Source organism: Thalassophryne amazonica, chromosome 4 (assembly GCF_902500255.1).
Source record: "Thalassophryne amazonica chromosome 4, fThaAma1.1, whole genome shotgun sequence".
Classification (NCBI taxonomy): Eukaryota; Metazoa; Chordata; class Actinopteri; order Batrachoidiformes; family Batrachoididae; genus Thalassophryne; species Thalassophryne amazonica.
Window position 1 is genome coordinate 41582102 of NC_047106.1, and position 23139 is coordinate 41605240.

Here is a 23139-nt window from a genome sequence, read left to right on the forward strand (position 1 = left end):
GCGAAAGAGTTCAGAAAGATACGATTGGAATGGTCTGATTACCATTTACAGTTGGCGATGAAAGACTTGGGTGTTAACTTCGTGTTAAAGTCAGAACAAGAACCTGCACTGAAAGAGATCTATCTGGGAAATAGTGGCGCTCGTGAGAGTGTGGCGAAAGTAGTACGGCAAGTTTAATCTGTGGGCGCGAGCTATCCCACAATTCCAAAATAGCAGAGCTGTCTGTCCAATGAGAGCGGCACTGTGAGCAGGGTGTTGCTGGTTTTCACTCACTGCCTCTCTCAGTTCCCCTCCCTCTCCAGGTCTCTCTCTCTCTCCCTCTCTCCGATTGTCTGTTCCAGCTCCCAGTGTCAGTCAGTCTCTGTGTGGAGCCTCTGAAGCAGCTTTAAAATGCGAAAGGAGAGCAGGGTTACTCGCTGGGTCTGGTGGATTGTGATTTTTGCAGCTTTGTTCTTTCTGGGTTTCAGCATTGGTGAGTCAAAACCAGAAAACTAATATAAAGGATGTGATCACAGTGTGTGTAAACAGGGTAAACAAAATACAATTTTTAGTGTTTTAATGTATGTGAAGGAAAACCTGTAACAAGCCGCCAAAACTTTTGGATCAGACCACCAGGCCTCTACTGGTGGTTGGCTCTCACTGCGGTATTGTATCACTTCCTGTTCCGGAGCACAGCGGTGTTTTGTTGTAGCTGTTTAATCTGCGCAGTTAGATTGATCTAGATAACGATTTGTTTCACAGTGTAATCTTCACGTGCCTTAACTAAAGCACTCCCCCTGCTGAATCACCTAAATTATTTACACATTCACTTCGTGTGTTTTTAGGAATCCGCTAGCTTAGCGCAGCTACTAGCACTTAGCCGGTGTAGCATGGCGGCTTCTCCTGTCTCTCCCGCACTTTTCTGCTCTGGGTGTGAAATGTTTAGTTATTCCTCGGCCTCCTTTAGCAGTAATGGTACTTGTAATAAGTGTAGCTTTGGAGGCCAGGCTGGGCGAATGGGAGACTCGGCTCCGCACCTTGGAAAATCCTACAGCTAGCCAGGCCCCTGTAGTCGGTGCGGACCAAGGTAGCTTAGCCGCCGTTAGTTCCCCTCCGGCAGATCCCGAGCAGCCGGGAAAGCAGGCCGACTGGGTGACTGTGAGGAGGAAGCGTAGCCCTAAACAGAAGCCCCGTGTACACCGCCAACCCGTTCACATTTCTAACCGTTTTTCCCCACTCGGCGACACACCCGCCGAGGATCAAACTCTGGTTATTGGCGACTCTGTTTTGAGAAACGAAGTTAGCGACACCAGCAACCATAGTCAATTGTCTTCCGGGGGCCAGAGCAGGCGACATTGAAGGAAATTTGAAACTGCTGGCTAAGGCTAAGCGTAAATTTGGTAAGATTGTAATTCACGTCGGCAGTAATGACACCCGGTTACGCCAATCGGCTAAAATTAACTTTGAATCGGCGTGTAACTTTGCAAAAACAATGTCGGACTCTGTAGTTTTCTCTGGGCCCCTCCCCAATCGGACCGGGAGTGACATGTTTAGCCGCATGTTCTCCTTGAATTGCTGGCTGTCTGAGTGGTGTCCAAAAAATGAGGTGGGCTTCATAGATAATTGGCAAAGCTTCTGGGGAAAACCTGGTCTTGTTAGGAGAGACGGCATCCATCCCACTTTGGATGGAGCAGCTCTCATTTCTAGAAATCTGGCCAATTTTATTAAATCCTCCAAACCGTGACTATCCAGGGTTGGGACCAGGAAGCAGAGTTGTAGTCTTACACACCTCTCTGCAGCTTCTCTCCCCCTGCCATCCCCTCATTACCCCATCCCTGTAGAGGGTGCCTGCTCCCAGACCACCAACAACCAGTAAAAATCTATTTAAGCATAAAAAAAAAAAAAAAATAATATAGCACCTTCAACTGCACCACAGACTAAAACAGTTAAATGTGGTCTATTAAACGTTAGATCTCTCTCTTCTAAGTCCCTGTTAGTAAATGATATAATAATTGATCAACATATTGATTTATTCTGCCTTACAGAAACCTGGTTACAGCAGGATGAATATGTTAGTTTAAATGAGTCAACACCCCCGAGTCACACTAACTGCCAGAACGCTCGTAGCACAGCCAAGGCGGAGGATTAGCAGCAATCTTCCATTCCAGCTTATTAATTAATCAAAAACCCAGACAGAGCTTTAATTCATTTGAAAGCTTGACTCTTAGTCTTGTCCATCCAAATTGGAAGTCCCAAAAACCAGTTTTATTTGTTATTATCTATCGTCCACCTGGTTGTTACTGTGAGTTTCTCTGTGAATTTTCAGACCTTTTGTCTGACTTAGTGCTTGGCTCAGATAAGATAATTATAGTGGGCGATTTTAACATCCACACAGATGCTGAGAATGACAGCCTCAACACTGCATTTAATCAATCAATCAATCAATTTTATTTATATAGCGCCAAATCACAACAAACAGTTGCCCCAAGGCGCTTTATATTGTAAGGCAAGGCCATACAATAATTACGTTAAAAACCCCAACGGTCAAAACGACCCCCTGTGAGCAAGCACTTGGCGACAGTGGGAAGGAAAAACTCCCTTTTAACAGGAAGAAACCTCCAGCAGAACCAGGCTCAGGGAGGGGCAGTCTTCTGCTGGGACTGGTTGGGGCTGAGGGAGAGAACCAGGAAAAAGACATGCTGTGGAGGGGAGCAGAGATCAATGCAGAGTGGTGCATACAGAGCAAAAAGAGAAAGAAACACTCAGTGCATCATGGGAACCCCCCAGCAGTCTAAGTCTATAGCAGCATAACTAAGGGATGGTTCAGGGTCACCTGATCCAGCCCTAACTATTAATCTATTATTAGACTCAATTGGCTTTGCTCAAAATGTAAATGAGTCCACCCACCACTTTAATCATATCTTAGATCTTGTTCTGACTTATGGTATGGAAATTGAAGACTGAACAGTATTCCCTGAAAACTCCCTTCTGTCTGATCATTTCTTAATAACATTTACATTTACTCTGATGGACTACCCAGCAGTGGGGAATAAGTTTCATTACACTAGAAGTCTTTCAGAAAGTGCTGTAACTAGGTTTAAGGATATGATTCCTTCTTTATGTTCTCTAATGCCATATACCAACACAGGGCAGAGTAGCTACCTAAACTCTGTGAGATAGAGTATCTCGTCAATAGTTTTACATCCTCGTTGAAGACAACTTTGGATGCTGTAGCTCCTCTGAAAAAGAGAGCCTTAAATCAGAAGTGCCTGACTCCGTGGTATAACTCACAAACTCGCAGCTTAAAGCAGATAACCCGTAAGTTGGAGAGGAAATGGCGTCTCACTAATTTAGAAGATCTTCACTTAGCCTGGAAAAAGAGTCTGTTGCTCTATAAAAAAGCCCTCCGTAAAGCTAGGACATCTTACTACTCATCACTAATTTAAGAAAATAAAAACAACCCCAGGTTTCTTTTCAGCACTGTAGCCAGGCTGACAGAGTCAGAGCTCTATTGAGCCGAGTATTCCTTTAACTTTAACTAGTAATAACTTCATGACTTTCTTTGCTAATAAAATTTTAACTATTAGAGAAAAAATTACTCATAACCATCCCAAAGACGTATCGTTATCTTTGGCTGCTTTCAGTGATGCCGGTATTTGGTTATACTCTTTCTCTCCGATTGTTCTGTCTGAGTTATTTTCATTAGTTACTTCCTCCAAACCATCAACATGTCTATTAGACCCCATTCCTACCAGGCTGCTCAAGGAAGCCCTACCATTAATTAATGCTTCGATCTTAAATATGATCAATCTATCTTTATTAGTTGGCTATGTACCACAGGCTTTTAAGGTGGCAGTAATTAAGCCATTACTTAAAAAGCCATCACTTGACCCAGCTATCTTAGCTAATTATAGGCCAATCTCCAACCTTCCTTTTCTCTCAAAAATTCTTGAAAGGGTAGTTGTAAAACAGCTAACTGATCATCTGCAGAGGAATGGTCTATTTGAAGAGTTTCAGTCAGGTTTTAGAATTCATCATAGTACAGAAACAGCATTAGTGAAGGTTACAAATGATCTTCTTATGGCCTCAGACAGTGGACTCATTTCTGTGCTTGTTCTGTTAGACCTCAGTGCTGCTTTTGATACTGTTGACCATAAAATTTTATTACAGAGATTAGAGCATGCCATAGGTATTAAAGGCACTGCGCTGCGGTGGTTTGAATCATATTTATCTAATAGATTACAATTTGTTCATGTAAATGGGGAATCGTCTTCACAGACTAAGGTTAATTATGGAGTTCCACAAGGTTCTGTGCTAGGACCAATTTTATTCACTTTATACGTTTCCCTTAGGCAGTATTATTAGACGGCATTGCTTAAATTTTCATTGTTACGCAGATGATACCCAGCTTTATCTATCCATGAAGCCAGAGGACACACACCAATTAGCTAAACTGCAGGATTGTCTTACAGACATAAAGACATGGATGACCTCTAATTTCCTGCTTTTAAACTCAGATAAAACTGAAGTTATTGTACTTGGCCCCACAAATCTTAGAAACATGGTGTCTAACCAGATCCTTACTCTGGATGGCATTACCCTGACCTCTAGTAATACTGTGAGAAATCTTGGAGTCATTTTTGATCAGGATATGTCGTTCAATGCGCATATTAAACAAATATGTAGGACTGCTTTTTTGCATTTGCGCAATATCTCTAAAATTAGAAAGGTCGTGTCTCAAAGTGATGCTGAAAAACTAATTCATGCATTTATTTCCTCTAGGCTGGACTATTGTAATTCATTATTATCAGGTTGTCCTAAAAGTTCCCTGAAAAGCCTTCAGTTAATTCAAAATGCTGCAGCTAGAGTACTGACAGGGACTGGAAGGAGAGAGCATATCTCACCCATATTGGCCTCTCTTCATTGGCTTCCTGTTAATTCTAGAATAGAATTTAAAATTCTTCTTCTTACTTATAACGTTTTGAATAATCAGGTCCCATCTTATCTTAGGGACCTCATAGTACCATATCACCCCAATAGAGCGCTTCGCTCTCAGACTGCAGGCTTACTTGTAGTTCAAAGGGTTTGTAAGAGTAGAATGGGAGGCAGAGCCTTCAGTTTTCAGGCTCCTCTCCTGTGGAACCAGCTCCCAATTCAGATCAGGGAGACAGACACCCTCTCTACTTTTAAGATTAGGCTTAAAACTTTCCTTTTTGCTAAAGCTTATAGTTAGGGCTGGATCAGGTGACCCTGAACCATCCCTTAGTTATGCTGCTATAGACTTAGACTGCTGGGGGGGTTCCCATGATGCACTGAGTGTTTCTTTCTCTTTTTGCTCTATATGCACCACTCTGCATTTAATCATTAGTGATTGATCTCTGCTCTCTTCCACAGCATGTCTTTTTTCTGGTTCTCTCCCTCAGCCCCAACCAGTCCCAGCAGAAGACTGCCCCTCCCTGAGCCTGGTTCTGCTGGAGGTTTCTTCCTGTTAAAAGGGAGTTATTCCTTCCCACTGTCGCCAAGTGCTTGCTCACAGGTGGTCGTTTTGACCGTTGGGGTTTTTCCATAATTATTGTATGGCCTTGCCTTGCAATATAAAGCGCCTTGGGGCAACTGTTTGTTGTGATTTGGCGCTATATAAATAAAATTGATTTGATTTGATCATATAATTAATATTGTTTAATCATCCCCAAAGTAGGAAATTATTTCCCTTCTGCATGATGTCACCATAAACTGAAAGACAGTTATTCAACTAGGATTATAAGGTTAAGTCAATGGAAAGATTTTACTGTTTACTGAAATATCAAGAGGGATCACTTGAAAGCACTTAAGTTCACAGCCATTTTCAGGAAAAATGTCAAATACAGTGTGTCTGAGTAATTGAAGTCCAAAACATTCTATACTCACCAACAAGCACTGACATTTAGCTGAGGGTTATTTTTTAAAATCTGGGCTAAAGATCAAAGTAAGAATTTACAGTTGTTTTGAGGGGGGGGGGGGGGGGGGGATAACAATAATAATAATAATAATAATAATAAAAAACCTGTCAAAGTGTAAAGTTATGGTAACCTCAACAAAAACATATTGAACTGGATCAAATTGAAACTTGGGGTTGTGGAGTAATTTAAACCCAAAGCATTGAATAGTCTCAGCAGTCACTGATATACAGCTAATGGCAATCGATTGATTTATTTTATCTGGTTCAAATATCAAAATAAGTATTTAGGGCCATTTTGAGGGAAACTTGAGGGGGAAAAACATTTAAATGGATCAAATAGAAACTTGGGGTCACTGAGTAATTTAAATCTAATTAGCCTCTGTTGTTAATGAATAGTTTTGCTCTTTACCATGGAAATGGTTCAGTCTGAAAAAGTGATGCATTACAACATGTAGTAAGCTCCATCTTGCAAATAAACGGACACCCAATGAGATACAGTATAATGTCCACACACATGCAGGTTACATTGTTTTTTAGAATCTCGTATTTTTTTATTTATCTTGGACTGGCATCCCATCCAGGGGGAGTCAGACTCACATCTGCCTCACACTGCAGAATCCATAGATAAGCACCGGCACCAATGGGCCTCTTCTTCTTCCTTCAGTTAGTCAGTCTGTAAATTACATTTTGAGGCATCAGTCAGCATCCCTTAGTATTCTAATGTTTGTGTTATGCATCAGTCTGCTTTCTGCTTGTGTTTATTCGTTTGTGGAAAAACTAAACTATTGGTGGACTGACTTTACATTCTGCATGCAGGCTGGTTTGCCAAGCCAACACAACATGCAAACATCAGGGGCTCCAGTAAGTACCTGAGGGAGTTCCTGGATGAAATGAAGCCTGACCAGATCAGAGACCATCTTAGGTAAACAAACACCACAACCAACACATTAAAGCTCACCTGTGTTTGAGCAGAAAGCTCCATTCAGGCAATAAATAAAATGTAATTCACTTATGTTCAGGTTGTTTTGTGTGACGTGTTAAGGGTTCGCCAGTTTGCCCATTAGTAGCTGAACATCATTGCCGGCTTCCACAAATGTTCTAACACCTGCTTTGTGCCATGCTTGCGTGGAGTGGGTGTTGCAGGTGAGGAATGGTTCACTAACCTTGACATTTGACCAGATGTCTGCTTGGGTGACATAAGCAGTGTTTACAGAGTGTGAAGGTTACTGGCTTTAAGTGAAAGATTAAGTAGCACAGCTCCTCACCACCACCACACAGACACACGCACGCACACAGACACACACACACACACCCCCTCATCCTGCTGGATGTTCTGTGTGTTTTAAACACCTCCCGGTCACTTTTTGCGTAGCTGAATACAGCCATAAAATAATTTTGAGGTAAAGACAGTATTTAAAGGTCATAGAAATATGCTCTAAGTGTGATTTTTGTTGTGTGACAATCCGGTCTCATGGCAAGTCATGATTCAGCAGCACGAAATATACATGAATTTATTTGTTCATGATATTGTGAGAAAAAGCACCTCATGACACCACAAATTCATTCTAATTCATTCCGTGATGGCTGCATGAAATTTAAAGTGAAGGGGGGGGGGTGTTTGCGGTTAGGGTGGGGGGAAAGTAAACCGTGATTAGGAATAGTGAGTTTAAAAAAACCCGTCACGAAAATTTGACTCATGGGGGGGGGGGGGGGGACCAGTTCTCCTTTGCCTGCAGAGGATAGAGCGGTTTCTTCTTAAAACAGCTCTTCTCTGTTTTACAGAGAGTAGAACTGCACGTCAGCTACGAAACATTTAACAGGTACGAGGGCTGTCCGTAAAGTATAGGTCCTTTTTATTTTTTTCAAAAACTATATGGATTTCATTCATATGTTTTTACGTCAGACATGCTTGAACCCTCGTGCGCATGCATGAGTTTTTCCACGCCTGTCGGTGACGTCATTTGCCTGTGAGCACTCCTTGTGGGAGGAGTCGTCCAGCGCCTCGTCGGAATTCCTTTGTCTGAGAAGTTGCTGAGAGACTGGCGCTTTGTTTGATCAGAAGTTTTTCTAAACCTGTGAGACACATCGAAGTGGACATGGTTCGAAAAATTAAGCTGGTTTTCAGTGAAAATTTTAACAGCTGATGAGAGATTTTGAGATGACACTGTCGCTTTAAGGACTTTTCACGGTGCGAGACGTCGCGCTGCGCTCTCAGGCGGCGTCATCAGCCTGTTTCAAGCTTAAAACCTCCACATTTCAGGCTCTATTGATCCAGGACGTCGTGAGAGAACAGAGACGTTTCAGAAGAAGTCGGTTTCAGCATTTTATCCAGATATTCCACTGTTAAAGGAGATTTTTTTAATGAAAGACGTGCGGACGGGTCCGCGCGTCGGGACGCGGCCGACGCGGCGGCACAGGAAAAACACCTCTGTGTTGATAACCATTTGTTAAAATCCAGTTGGCTTTTGATGGCTTTCAGTGGAGTGAGTATATGAGAAATTGTTTATCAGCTGGAGATGTTCCAACTTGTCCTTAAGGCTTCCAGCAGAGGTGTTTTTCCTGTGACGGAGCGTCGCGGCGGCTGCGAGCCGACGCTGCAATCCGCCCGCACGTCTTTCATTAAAAAAATCTCCTTTAACAGTGGAATATCCGGATAAAATGCTGAAACCGACTTCTTCTGAAACTTCTCTGTTCTCTCACGACGTCCTGGATCAACAGAGCCTGAAATGTGGAGGTTTTAAGCTTGAAACAGGCTGATGACGGTGCCTGAGAGTGCTGTGCGACGTCTCGCACCGTGAAAAGTCCTTAAAGCGACAGAATCACCTCAAAATCTCTCATCAGCTGTTAAAATTTTCACTGAAAACCAGCTTAATTTTTCGAACCATGTCCACTTCGATGTGTCTCACAGGTTTAGAAAAAAGTTTGATCAAACAAAGCGCCAGTCTCTCAGCAACTTCTCAGACAAAGGAATTCCGACGAGGGGCTGGACAACCCCTCCCACAAGGAGTGCTCACAGGCGAATGACGTCACCGACAGGCGTGGAAAAACTCACGCATGCGCACGAGGGTTCAAGCATGTCTGACGTAAAAACATATGAATGAAATCCATATAGTTTTTGAAAAAAATAAAAAGGACCTATACTTTACGGACAGACCTCGTAGGTGTTCAACTGATTTTAAGTTTCATAAATATTGGTAGCTGTTCAGTTTTATTTACCACATTATTGGTCTAAAAATTATCGGACAAAAATTTATTGCGAGATAATTAGTCAGAGAATGGTTTTTAAAGTTATCTAAAAAGATAATCCGATAATGAAAACATTGACCGTAATGTTTTCATTATCGGAACTGTGCCCACCACTGTGTATAGATGTGATCACATGGGGGCCGGACAGCGAGGTCTGAGTGCACACAAGGTCTGAGTGCACACAGCACGGGGAGGGGCCGGACAGCTGATCGCAGCACACTGACAGCTGGATGACAGCTCAGTGCACACATTACACACACAAACCACTGCCAGGACAATTATATAATAATTACAACAATACCTACATATGCAAATTACATAACAAATAATGAAAATGAATGACCACATAACAAAGATTGACATGTTGGTCTGGGCGCTGAATGGATTGGGGGCAAGTCCGCTTACAGCCACGGCTGTAAAGATCTCTGCTCCTGGACGTCCCAGCTTCAGAACATGTTCCGTGTTTGGAAGGACATGAACTGACAACATTCTTCTGTGAGGTGCGTGTTTCCGCCTGCTGTCCTCACGTGTAAATGTATAAAACATCTTTCGCCGTTGCGCTGGGCTGCAGCAGCTGCACACAACACACCTCTTCCATATCTTTGTTGATTTCAGACATTTTTCCTCACTACAGGCCTGCGATGGTAGCGCAGTGGTAACATTTCCATCTGGTAATCAGAGCTTATGGGTTTGAATCCCGTGAGTGACTTTTTTTTTTTTAACCAGGGTTATTTAACCGCAGGGTTCTGTATTGCACCCCCTTTTATGTATTATTTATATCAACCCAATGATATTCACTAATTATACAGCTGGTTTTTATTTTATTGGTCATAGATCTGGCAACTTGCTTCCGACAGATTGTTTGCTGTTGCCCTTTTATGTATTATTTATATCAACCCAATGATATTCACTAATTATACAGCTGGTTTTTATTTTATTGGTCATAGATCTGGCAACTTGCTTCCGACAGATTGTTTGCTGTTGTGACGCTCTTCTGAACTTTACACGGATGTATACCTTTTACCTTTTTCTTTTATTTCTGTTTCGCACTCTTCTGGTTGTTAAGTGTATCTACTCTGAACCTTATTTATCTACAGTCCTGTTGTGAATCACTAGCGGTTAGCATTCGCTAGCTAGGTCAACTCCCCCCGTTACTTTTATAGCGGTTTCTTTTTTTTTAACCTGTTTAATACTTCTCTTAGTTTTTCAGTGTAACTGCTGTGAATTTTAGGTCATTATTTTACTCCTGTTTAAATCTTAGGAGCGGCTAGCATTTTCGCTAGCAGTTAGCTTGCATTTAGCTAGTTTGACCCCCCTCCCTCCCCATTTTTTTTAAATACTTCTGTTAGTTTTTTTTAGTGTAACTGTTGTGAATTTTAGCTTAGTACTTTACTCTTGTGTTAATCTTAGGAGTGGTTTACTTGTAGGAGGGTTTTTTTTTTTACTGTTACTGTTCCTACAAGTCTAATACTTTTCAGTGTAACTGCTGTGAATTTGAATTCATTTATCTGTGTGAATTCTGTGTGAGCGTTAGGAGTGGTTAGCTTATCCATTATTGGTTAGCTTGTGCTTGCTTGGCTATACTCTTGAATTTCCTAGTGCACAAAGTACACTACTTTACCTACTTTACACCCTCCATAAATCCTATGTGATGTTGGAAGATAGGGTGGCTCTCTTAGAGAGCCGTGTCCGTAAGAGTAGCTTCTTAAGTCAGTGGAGTTAAATGTTACGGGCACTCCAGATGAGGTTAGTGCTGGGCCGGCTAGCGAGCCCATTAGCATCAGCCGAGAAACGCCGGCTGTGGAAGATGGCTTTTGGACTGTGGCTAGGCGGAGGAAGCCCCGTAGGGCTTGGTGCCTGGTTGTGGTACCCCAATCACACTCCCCTTGAAATTGCCTGATGTGAATTCTCTGAGCCCACAAGTGACTTCCACTCCTGTCTCCAGGCCGAAACACCGGACTTTAGTGATAGGGAATTCTGTCACCTGCAAAGTCAGGTTACAGATGCCAGCTGATGTTAAATGTATTCCTGGGGCCAGAGCTCCCGACATTACATCCCATTTTAGGGTGCTGACGCTGCAGAAGGGAAGACAGACTAAGGAACATGACATGAGATATAGTCACATAGTTATTCACATCGGCACCAATAATGTCATGATGAAGCACTCAGAGGTCACAAAAATGGACATAGAGAGGACTTGTGACCTTGCCAGAAAGATGTGTCAGCATCGATTAATAGTCTCTGGTCCCCTTCCCTCCCGTGGTACTGATGAGGCGTTTAGCAGGCTGACATCGTTAAATAGGTGGCTGGCGCAATTTTGTAGACAGCAAGGCTTTACCTTTATTTATAACTGGCCTTCATCTAGGGCTGCCGTAGCTTGCTGATGCTGGACGGCCTCCACCCTAGTGGGGAAGGCACCACCATCTTGTCTGTGAACATAGAGCTTGACAGCGAGGGTAACATTAGGAATTTACAGCAGGCCACAGAGCAGGTGATTAGAGACCCTGCAAGGCTTATGACAAATGTGGGTGTGGAATCCATTAACTTAGCGGGGAAATTAGTGCAGAAAATTCACTATTGTGATAGTGCAGTTTATCTGCCAGGGAGGGAAATTCAACAAGTTCAGACTGTGGCCTGCTTCCGTAGACATGTCCATAAAAATCATAGAGGGATATGTTTTGCAAACTTAATACCCATTACTACATTGGATGATGTTGAAATTGAGGATGGCCCAGTGGTTGTTCCAGCAATAGCAAAGATTTCGTGACTGCTACCGACAACATGCGTGGAATGTCTCAAACCTAAACCTACTTCTAAGCATCTTATATATGCTACTCTGGAACCACCCCTAAATCCTTAAATCAACCCCACTGACAATACAAATATAACTTGTTTGAGCATCTGACTCTTCGCTCTGCTCAGGATATTACGCATTACTATTACTATTATTTGCTGTTGTGTGTTGGAACAGCTTGTCTGTTAAGGACAGTAACAGACTGGACAAATTTGTCAGGAAGTGCGTGTCAGTGATGGGGAGGGAGGCGGTCTCTGGGTGAACTGGTGGAGTATAGGTTGAGGTGTATTATGAATTCTGTTATTAACAACAAATCTCATCCTCTACATGACACTGTGGTTGCTCAGAAAAGCAACTGCAGTGACAGATTCCTCTCCATGAGATGTAGGACTGAGAGGTATAGAAGATCATTTGTCCCGGCCGCCATGAGATTGTTTAACGCTTCTTGTTAATGTAGTTTTACTTCCATGTGTTTTTATATTTGTCTTATTTATTGGTATTTTATTGTATGGATGAATTGTGTATGTATGTATGCTCTCGGGCAGATGAATTTCCCCTTATAGGGGATGAATAAAGTATCTGTCTGTCTGTCTATCTATCATTGCCAGGGTCAGAAGAAGGTCTGATCCCCTCTGCAAATTATTTATGGAAATTGTGGATGCATTAGGATTTTGGCAATGCATTCGGGACTCGATGCACATTAGTGGAAATACCCTGGATCTGGTTCTCGCATGTGGTATTGCTGTCACAAATATTGGCATCATGCCTCTTGCATCAGTGATCTCTGATCACTCACTTATTAAGTTTACAGTTTTGCTGCCGTGTTTAGTGGAACAACAACCTTGTGTATCACTACGGCGATGCATCAACTTCTCAACTAAGACTGAACTTGAAGATAGACTGCCTGATGTCTTAGCTTCACATTTGGCAAATACCCAATCAGTTGACAGACTTGTGGATAGTTTAAACTCAGTGCTCAAAACTACACTTGACATGATTGCGCCGCCTGTGTTAAAACCGTGCTCCCCCAAATCACAGTCACCTTGGTTCAATGATTACCTGCGTGACCTCAACCATAAGGCAAGAGGTCTAGAACGGAAATGGCATCGTTCAAAATTAGAAGTATTCCACCTTGCGTGGCATGATACTATCTTAGACTATAAGCATGCATTATTGGCTATAAAGCAGACCTATTACACTGATTTGATAAACAAAAACAAGCATAACTCAAAGTTCTTGTTCAACACAGTGTCAATACTTATTAATGACAACCAATTGTAGTTCAGTCTCCTTTTACAACACAAAATTTCCTGGATTACTGTGAGAAGAAATTAGAAGACATTAGGTTAAAAATATCCCAGAAGTTAAAGAAAGATTAATAATTTCCAGCATGCCTTAACCCAGCCACTACACCCTTCTATTGAGGTGGCCGCCATTTCTGAGGTGTTACCTAGATTTACGGAATTTGATAGTATCTCACTAGGCATGCTGACAAAACTCATTATGTCAACAAAAATCACATCCTGCTTATTTGATCCTATATCAACAAACCTGTTTAAGGACCTGTGGCCCACTCTTTGGCCAACTGTGCTGGAAATTATTACTTTCTTTAACTTCTGGATCTGTTCCTAAATGTTTCAAATCTGCAGTCATTAAACCATTACTTAAGAAACCTTAGTTTCCCCCCCTAGTGCAGGGGTGGCCAAGTTCGGTCCTCGAGAGCCACATTCCTGACACTCTTAGTCGTCTCCCTGCTCCAACACACCTGAATCCAATGAAAGACTCTTAATGAGTCTTAATGACTCTTTCAACTTGGCCACCCCTGCCCTAGTGTATTGAAAAACTATTGCCAATATCAAATCTATCATTTTGCTCTAAAATTCTGGAAAAAGTGATGTCACGGCAGCTCGTGGACTATCTTACTGAGAATAATCTCTTTGAGCCACTGCAGTCTGCTTTTAGGAAGTATCATTCCACAGAGACGGCTCTCACTAAAATGGTGAATGATCTTCTGTTTACAATGGATTCGGACACCACTACAGTTCTGGTGCTGTTAGATCTCAGTGCTGCATTTGATACCGTGCATCATCATATTCTACTTGATTGGCTGGAAAATCATTTTGGGATTGCTGGGAATGCCCTTGCATGGTTGATGTCATACTTGACCAGTTGTTCTCACTGTTTTTTGTACAGTTACACTACCTCTAACCTTAGTGACATGAAATTTGGGGTTCCACAGGGTTCCATCTTAGGCCCCCTGCTTTTCTCCCTTTATATAGCACCCCTTGGGCACATATTAAGGTGTTTTGGGTTTACCTTTCACTGCTATGTTGATGATACTCGGTTATACATGTCGATAACTGCTGGTAATCTCGTTCACATGAAATCCTTAGAAGATTGCCTTGCATCAATGAGAAGCTGGATGTCTAGAAACGTCCCACTTTTAAACTCTGATAAGACTGCAATGATGGTTCTTGGTCCAGTGAGACATCAGCATCAATTTGACCAGTTAATGCTCAGCCTAGGCTCGTGTGTCATACATCACAAAGGAACCTTGGGGTAATTGATGATCCCACATTGTCCTTTGACCTCCACATTACAAATATTACTAGGACTGCTTTCTTCCACCTGCGAAATATGGCGAAGATTCATCCCATCCTGTCTATGGCTGATGCTGAGACCCTGATCCATGCATTTATCTCTTGTAGATTGGACTACTGCAATGTTCTATTTTCTGGTTTACCACAGTCTAGCATTAGGGCTCTCCAATTGGTTCAAAATGCTGCAGCCAGGCTTTTGACACGAAGCAGAAAGTTCGACCACATTACACCCATTTTGGCATCCCTTCACTGGCTTCCTGTCCCAGTGAGATCAGATTTTAAGGTTCTGCTACTCGTCTATAAAATTGTTCACGGACTGGCACCTCCCTACTTAGCTGACCTAATTAAACCTTACGTACCGGCCCGGGCTTTGCGGTCTCAGGGTGCAGGACTACTTTGTATCCCTAGGGTGAATAAGAAGTCTGCAAGTCATAGAGCTTTCTGTTATCGTGCCCCTGTTCTGTGGAATGATCTCCCTGCGTCAATAAAACAGTCAGATTCTGTGGAGACTTTCAAGTCCAGACTTAAGACGCACTTATTTTCCCTTTCGTATGGCTAGCATACTGGTGTAGTTTTGTTTTACGCTTTTTACTCTTAATTAATTTTATTAGTAAACGGAGCGTGCTGCAGCCTCAACTTTACCTAAATTCTGGGTCTTTTAGTGAAGCTTAGGGCTAGTGGCCGGCGATCACCTTAGTATTTCTTCTGTTTTTCTTTTTGATTAATGCTGGCAAATTATACAGTATTTCTTGTCTTCCTGATGCCTGATTCTGTTTTTTCTCTGTGTTTAAGGTGCAGCTCCATCCAGAGATGGGAGTTGTGTTTGTGCTGGCGACCCTCCTGTCCTGTGTACCAACAGAATTTCCTGTATATTCATTTTGTGAATTGTTCTGTGAATTGCTCGCACTGTGTTCCTGCTCGAAAGACACTGTCGCGTGCACAAGCGCAATGTTTTCGTGGTTCGCTCATACGAGCTGTTTCGCCGTGAGTCGCCCTGAGTTGTACTTATTTGTGCTATGTGTGAAGTGGCCCTAAATCTTGCTATTCTGGGTTTGTTGGCCATACTTCCCTGCAAAACAGTAAAATATAATGATTAGAGATGGCAAATTGCAATACTGTGTAGATCTTCCTGGGGTCATAAGTGACCCCGCACAAGTTTGGATTATATACTTGCCACACGGTTCGGCCAATCCTTGCAAAATTCTATGAACACATGTAGACCAAATAGATTGACAAATTCATGACAGGAAACTTTTTTTTAGATTGGCATTAGAAAAATGATGCACAAAAATATATGCCTGAGGTCATAAATGACCCCACTCAGTCACTTGAGAGTTAATGTTATACTTTAAAAGTCAAAGAAGACTGAGACTGTGGTCTCTTTGAGTAAAACCATTTAAAGTATTGTTTGGATTTCCTGGCCCCACTTTGGAGACGTAACCAGGAATGCCACATATGTAACCTTTGTGCATGGCTCATTCTTAGAAGCTGATTATGCTTTACTTTTCTCCCAACTTCATTGCTGCAGTGCCCTTTCTCAACTTGCTACGTCTCTCATGACCATAACATTTTAAGTTACAGTTGTCTGTGTTTACCGGCCCAGGACTTTATTTTGTATCACTTAACTCGTTTATGGTACTTTTTTAAGTTATGTGCTTCAGAGCTTAAAAGTGCTATTTATTATGGATTTTTGTGTGTTGAATTCAAATATGATAAATAAACTGCTGATTGGCTCCTGTTCTCAAGATATGTAAAGCTGCAGTGTATAGGGTTTAGGGGTGCTTATTAGCAGTAATGGAATACAACGGTTATAATCATCTGTTCATTAGTGTACAAATTATCTGCAACAAGTTGATGTGTCTTCATATCTACATGGGAGCAGACCCCCTCCATGTAGCATGACCATGCTGAAAGTGACATATTTCCTCCACCTTTTGCATTTAGCAGTACAGCGGGAATATTGAAGAAAAAACATGATGAATCGGTGGTTGCTCCCCTATAAACTGTGTACTGGTTGCTAGTGCTGGCTAACAAGTTTGAGAACCATCATTTTTATGAAATAGACAACTATTTACCAACTGCGGAGGAAATGAACCGGCAAGAAGACAGGAACAGGTGAGGTCTTAAATGCTAAACAACAGGTGCGCAAATTAAGGGAGCAGGAACAAAAGACACGTGGAAATCAATCGAAAACAAGGTGACTAAAACTAAACAGGCATCTGCAGGTGAGTGGAAAAATAAAACATAGCAATAACCGAAATTCAACAGAGAGATAGCAAACTCACAAACTAAAATACATGATGCAAAAACAAATGAACTCAAAAGTGTACAAACTGAAACGGTAGAAAAACAAACATGAAGACTAAGAACAACATAAAGAAGGAAGCAAATATACAAATTACAACAACTAAACAACGACCAAAACCTGAAGTCATAAACAAAAAGCAGAAAACTAATGTGGGACTCAGAAGTGGATAAAGTGCAAACTGGGCAAATGCAACATGAGACACGAAAGAGACAAATGACAAAACACAGAGACACAGACAGAGGACAAACCACAAGGACACCTGACACCGACCGGGATCAGAACACAGAGACAACCCACAGAAGGAACATGGACAGAACACAGAGAACACTAACAAAAAGGGTACAGACAGGACACGGTGACACTTAACAATGGGGCACAGACAGGGAGGAAACCACAACAGATGTTGCTTATCACAAGAAAAGGCAAGGAAGCGTGAATCCCTATTGCCAAAGAAGCACAAACATGAAGGGAAACAAAATCATGACTGGCAATGGCATAATGCAACCTGCAACATCACCACAGGATGACACTTTAGCCTACACACTGTAGCTTTAATGTTTTATATATATTACGCCATGTATATAGACGTTGATTAAAGACCAAACTTTCTACTAAGCTGTTTCATTTTATAGCATAAAGTGTGTTTTATGGAACTAAAGCTCCTTTCACACTGGGCCCACTTTGAGTTGTCGTGCGGTGTCATGCCGACGCCACGTGGAAGCAACTCAGTGCCGAGATGATGTAGCTCAGTGCCACAACAGCGCGAGGGACGCAAGGACAAAGCGAATCGGACACCAAAAATTAAACATGTTTAATTTTTTCTGCATCGAGCACAGGACGCAGAAAGGAAGTGGTATCAGCACATGTCAGGGCAACGCAACGGTACTCAACGTGACTAAGCTACAACCTCACAATACAATGTTACCCGACGCCAATTTATGATTCCTGCTGTGTTCCATTGTTCCCGAAGTTTAAATCATGCAGGATTGGGTTTATACCGTGTACACAATTAAGTAAAACTGCATGTGCAAAGAGCTGCAGCTCCTCACTCTTAAATTCTCTCACAACTGTGTTTAAATAAAGTCCATAAAAGTCCTGCTCACAAACTAATTACCAGAGACAGGACATGTCCGCATCAAGTAAAAAGTCCGGACATCTCCAGTCCACTCATGGAAGATTTGTTCGCGCACGCACATGTGAACAATTAAAAGAAAAAAAAACTGTCTGGCTGCAGGCAGTTCCTCGCTCTCCCCTCAAACTCTCTCATCACTGTGTTAAATAAAGAACAAAAAGGACATAAGTCCTGCTCACAGACTGATTGCCAGAGACAGGACATGTCCACAACAATAACTCCAGGCATCTCCCCATTTACTCATGGACGGTTCATTCGCGCACACGCAGCTCGCGGTCAAAGGAAGACAGATAAACTAAATCAGAGAGCAGCCCTGCAGCCCTGCACAAGAATAAATATAAACTCGAAGAGAAATCAGAGTGCACAGTCTGGCTGCAGACTGTGCACTCTGATTTCTCTGTGCAGCCAGAATGCCTGCAGATTCTCCTCTGCGTTCTCACCTCCTCTCTGCCCCCCTGCTGCGTGCACCTGACGCAGACATTCCTGCATTGTCATGGTGCCACAGGAAGCAATTCAAACCAGGCCCACTGTGAAAGGAGCTTAAGGTCTGCTGTTGGTGGTTATCTTGAATTATGATGTAATACAGCTGAACCAACACTTAGTGAGCTTGGATCTGTTTAGAATTTCACTCTACATATATCAGACCACCTTTATGCAAAATGGCATGCTGGCAACACATTTTGCACAATTGTTTCACAAGTTCACCAGACTCCTTCCCGTTCTAACTCTCCTATCCACCATTCTGAAGTTAAGGGTCGTGTATTGATCCAGCACCACATCTTGAAATTAAGAGCCAATCAACATTCTCAGTGACCCAGAATTATAAAGTTTGAGTACATTTACTCGGAGGCATTATGGGCGTAGACCCGTGTTATTGCTGCCTGTGAGACAAACTGTCTTTCTTGCAGGTAAGACTATTAAAATAGTTTGTTACAGCCTTATTAAATGGATAAAAATTGCTATTTTCATGCCAAGCTATGTTTCACTGTTCTTATGCCAACTTGTGCACATTTATTTCCTATAACACATTGTTTCCACACAAACTCAAATGGCACATCCAGATTTCAAAAACAGTATTGTACATTCACATTAGAAACATTTAAACCAGTAACCTCTTACTTTTCTAAGGACTGCAGCTTTGCACCTTCCTCACATTCCAAGCTGTTCTGCACATTCAAACAGATTACGTTATAGCACTTTATAGCTGTTGAGGGACATTTTTAACCACTGCAATTTCTTTTTTCCTCAGGAAATTCACACAGCTCCCACACTTGGCTGGCACAGAGCAGAATAAGAAATATGCAGAGCAGATCCAGGAGGAGTGGCAGAGGTTTGGTTTGGACTCGGTGGAGCTGGTGCCGTATGATGTTCTGCTGTCGTACCCCAACAAATCACAGCCAAATTACATTGCAATAGTGGATCAGTTAGGAAGAGAGGTGAATGCACGTGGAAGACATAAGACACAAGATGCTCACGTGTGTATAATAAAATGACGTGCAAATACAGTGTCTTGATGTGTGTGTGCCAACAACATGTACAAACTCACAGCACATGAGGAAGAATTCACAAACAGAACTTTCATTTACCCTCCAAAACTCTCCAGGACTTTCTGTTTGTGTTTTTAGAATGGCAGACATCTCTTGCAGAAATTAACATATGTTAAAACAATTTTACGCATACCTATTGTAGCACATTTGAGCATATTGTTTTCAGTTTTCTGCGTCCGTCCATACAAATGTGAACAAAATAATTTAAAAGAGTTTTGATCTCATTTGGATTAACCTTGGTGAAGTGTTTGACGGGTCAATGAAGGACAAAGTTATTTGATTTGGAGAAAAAAATAGGTTAGAAGTCAAGGTCACGGGCCAAGGTCAAAATCTTGGCCCAATGTACAGGCCTGATGTCCAATGTAAGTGATATTAAGTTGGCTGTTTCTAGGAATTTGTTAAAGGTGCACCTATGGTTACTCCATCCATCCATCCATTTTCTTCCGCTTTATCTGGAGTCGGGTCGCGGGGGCAGCAGCTCAAGCAAAGCCACCCAGACCTCCCAATCAACACACACCTCCCCCAGCTACTCCGGGGGAACCCCAAGGCGTTCCCAAGCCACCCAAGAGACATAGTCCCTACAGTGTGTCCTAGGTCTTCCCCGGGGTCTCCTCCCGATGGGACGTGCCCGGAACACCTCTCCAGCGAGGCGTCCAGGGGGCATCCGGAAAAGATGCCCAAGCCACCTCAACTGGCTCCTTTCGATGTGGAGGAGCAGCGGCTCGACTCCGAGCTCCTCCCGAGTGAACGAGCTCCTCACCCTATCTCTAAGGGAGCGCCCAGCCACCCTGCGGAGGAAACTCATCTCAGCCGCTTGTACTCGCAATCTCGTTCTTTCAGTCATGAGCCAAATCTCATGACCATAGGTGAGGGTTGGAACATAGATCAATCAGTAAATCGAGAGCTTTACTCCCCTACTCAGCTCTCTCTTCGCCACGACGGTCCAATACAGCGACCGCATCACTGCAGACGCTGCACCGATCCGTCTGTCGATCTCGCGCTCCATCGTCCCTCGCTCGTGAACAAGACCCCGAGATACTTAAACTCCTCCACGTGAGGCAAGGACACTCCACTGACCTGAAGAGGGCAAGACACCTTTTTCCGGTCGAGAACCACAGATTTGGAAGTGCTGATCTTCATCCCAGACGCTTCACACTTGGCTACAAACTGCCTCAGTGCACGCTGACCAGGTCCTGATTTCGTCAAATCAGGACCTTCAGCGTGTTTGACCATAGGTCCAGCTCCTCTCCAGGAGCTGGACCTATGGTTACTGTTAAACATAAATTTGAAGTCATACTTCGCCTTTCTTTTTGGTCACATGAACTGTGACATCACAATTCAGAATGGCTACTTCATGGAATTGGTTAAAGACGTACCTATGGTATACCCATGGGTGATTCTTTAATTATGGGCACTATTGGCCTTGTAAATGTAATTTCCACCACACCATTGCCTTACAATATAAAGTGCCTTGGGGCAACTGTTTGTTGTGATTTGGCGCTATATACATGTGCTCTGATGTTACTGTTTATCTCCATAGAAACTACCCACATAATCTTTCATACAAACTTTTTAAAGGGACATTGTTGTGGTGGAAATTACGGCAATAGTGTGGGACAACTACATTTTGTTTAAAAAAATCACAACAGTTGTATGACATTGAATACCCCAATTATGTTTTGATTTTGATGCTGTAGCTCCTCTGAAAAAGAGAGCTTTAAATCAGAAGTGCCTGACTCCGTGGTATAACTCAAACTCGTAGCTTAAAGCAGATAACCCGTAAGTTGGAGAGGAAATGGCGTCTCACTAATTTAGAAGATCTTCACTTAGCCTGGAAAAAGAGTCTGTTGCTCTATAAAAAAAACCCTCCGTAAAGCTAGGACATCTTTCTACTCATCACTAATTGAAGAAAATAAAAACAACCCCAGGTTTCTTTTCAGCACTGTAGCCAGGCTGACAAAGAGTCAGAGCTCTATTGAGCTGAGTATTCCATTAACTTTAACTAGTAATGACTTCATGACTTTCTTTGCTAACAAAATTTTAACTATTAGAGAAAAAATTACTCATAACCATCCCAAAGACGTATCGTTATCTTTGGCTGCTTTCAGTGATGCCGGTATTTGGTTAGACTCTTTCTCTCCGATTGTTCTGTCTGAGTTATTTTCATTAGTTACTTCATCCAAACCATCAACATGTTTATTAGACCCCATTCCTACCAGGCTGCTCAAGGAAGCCCTACCATTATTTAATGCTTCGATCTTAAATATGATCAATCTATCTTTGTTAGTTGGCTATGTACCACAGGCTTTTAAGGTGGCAGTAATTAAACCATTACTTAAAAAGCCATCACTTGACCCAGCTATCTTAGCTAATTATAGGCCAATCTCCAACCTTCCTTTTCTCTCAAAAATTCTTGAAAGGGTAGTTGTAAAACAGCTAACTGATCATCTGCAGAGGAATGGTCTATTTGAAGAGTTTCAGTCAGGTTTTAGAATTCATCATAGTACAGAAACAGCATTAGTGAAGGTTACAAATGATCTTCTTATGGCCTCGGACAGTGGACTCATCTCTGTGCTTGTTCTGTTAGACCTCAGTGCTGCTTTTGATACTGTTGACCATAAAATTTTATTACAGAGATTAGAGCATGCCATAGGTATTAAAGGCACTGCGCTGCGGTGGTTTGAATCATATTTGTCTAATAGATTACAATTTGTTCATGTAAATGGGGAATCTTCTTCACAGACTAAAGTTAATTATGGAGTTCCACAAGGTTCTGTGCTAGGACCAATTTTATTCACTTTATAAATGCTTCCCTTAGGTAGTATTATTAGACGGTTGCTTAAATTTTCATTGTTACGCAGATGATACCCAGCTTTATCTATCCATGAAGCCAGAGGACACACACCAATTAGCTAAACTGCAGGATTGTCTTACAGACATAAAGACATGGATGACCTCTAATTTCCTGCTTTTAAACTCAGATAAAACTGAAGTTATTGTACTTGGCCCCACAAATCTTAGAAACATGGTGTCTAACCAGATCCTTACTCTGGATGGCATTACCCTGACCTCTAGTAATACTGTGAGAAATCTTGGAGTCATTTTTGATCAGGATATGTCATTCAAAGCGCATATTAAACAAATATGTAGGACTGCTTTTTTGCATTTACGCAATATCTCTAAAATCAGAAAGGTCTTGTCTCAGAGTGATGCTGAAAAACTAATTCATGCATTTATTTCCTCTAGGCTGGACTATTGTAATTCATTATTATCAGGTTGTCCTAAAAGTTCCCTAAAAAGCCTTCAGTTAATTCAAAATGCTGCAGCTAGAGTACTGACGGGGACTAGAAGGAGAGAGCATATCTCACCCATATTGGCCTCTCTTCATTGGCTTCCTGTTAATTCTAGAATAGAATTTAAAATTCTTCTTCTTACTTATAAGGTTTGAATAATCAGGTCCCATCTTATCTTAGGGACCTCGTAGTACCATATCACCCCAATAGAGCGCTTCGCTCTGACTGCAGGCTTACTTGTAGTTCCTAGGGTTTGTAAGAGTAGAATGGGAGGCAGAGCCTTCAGCTTTCAGGCTCCTCTC

At 42.2% G+C, this 23139-nt stretch overlaps 1 protein-coding gene across 1 annotated transcript in view; it reads left to right on the forward strand.

Annotated features, from left to right (window-relative positions):
- The first annotated feature begins 315 nt into the window (after positions 1–315).
- Positions 316–23139, forward strand: part of naalad2 (N-acetylated alpha-linked acidic dipeptidase 2) — a 70010-nt gene continuing 47186 nt past the window's right edge. The window contains exons 1-3 of the mRNA XM_034167754.1: positions 316–472; positions 6734–6839; positions 19247–19433. Coding sequence (XP_034023645.1) covers positions 391–472; positions 6734–6839; positions 19247–19433 — 375 coding nt within the window. The 5' untranslated portion in view covers positions 316–390. The remainder of the gene's footprint in view (positions 473–6733; positions 6840–19246; positions 19434–23139) is intronic.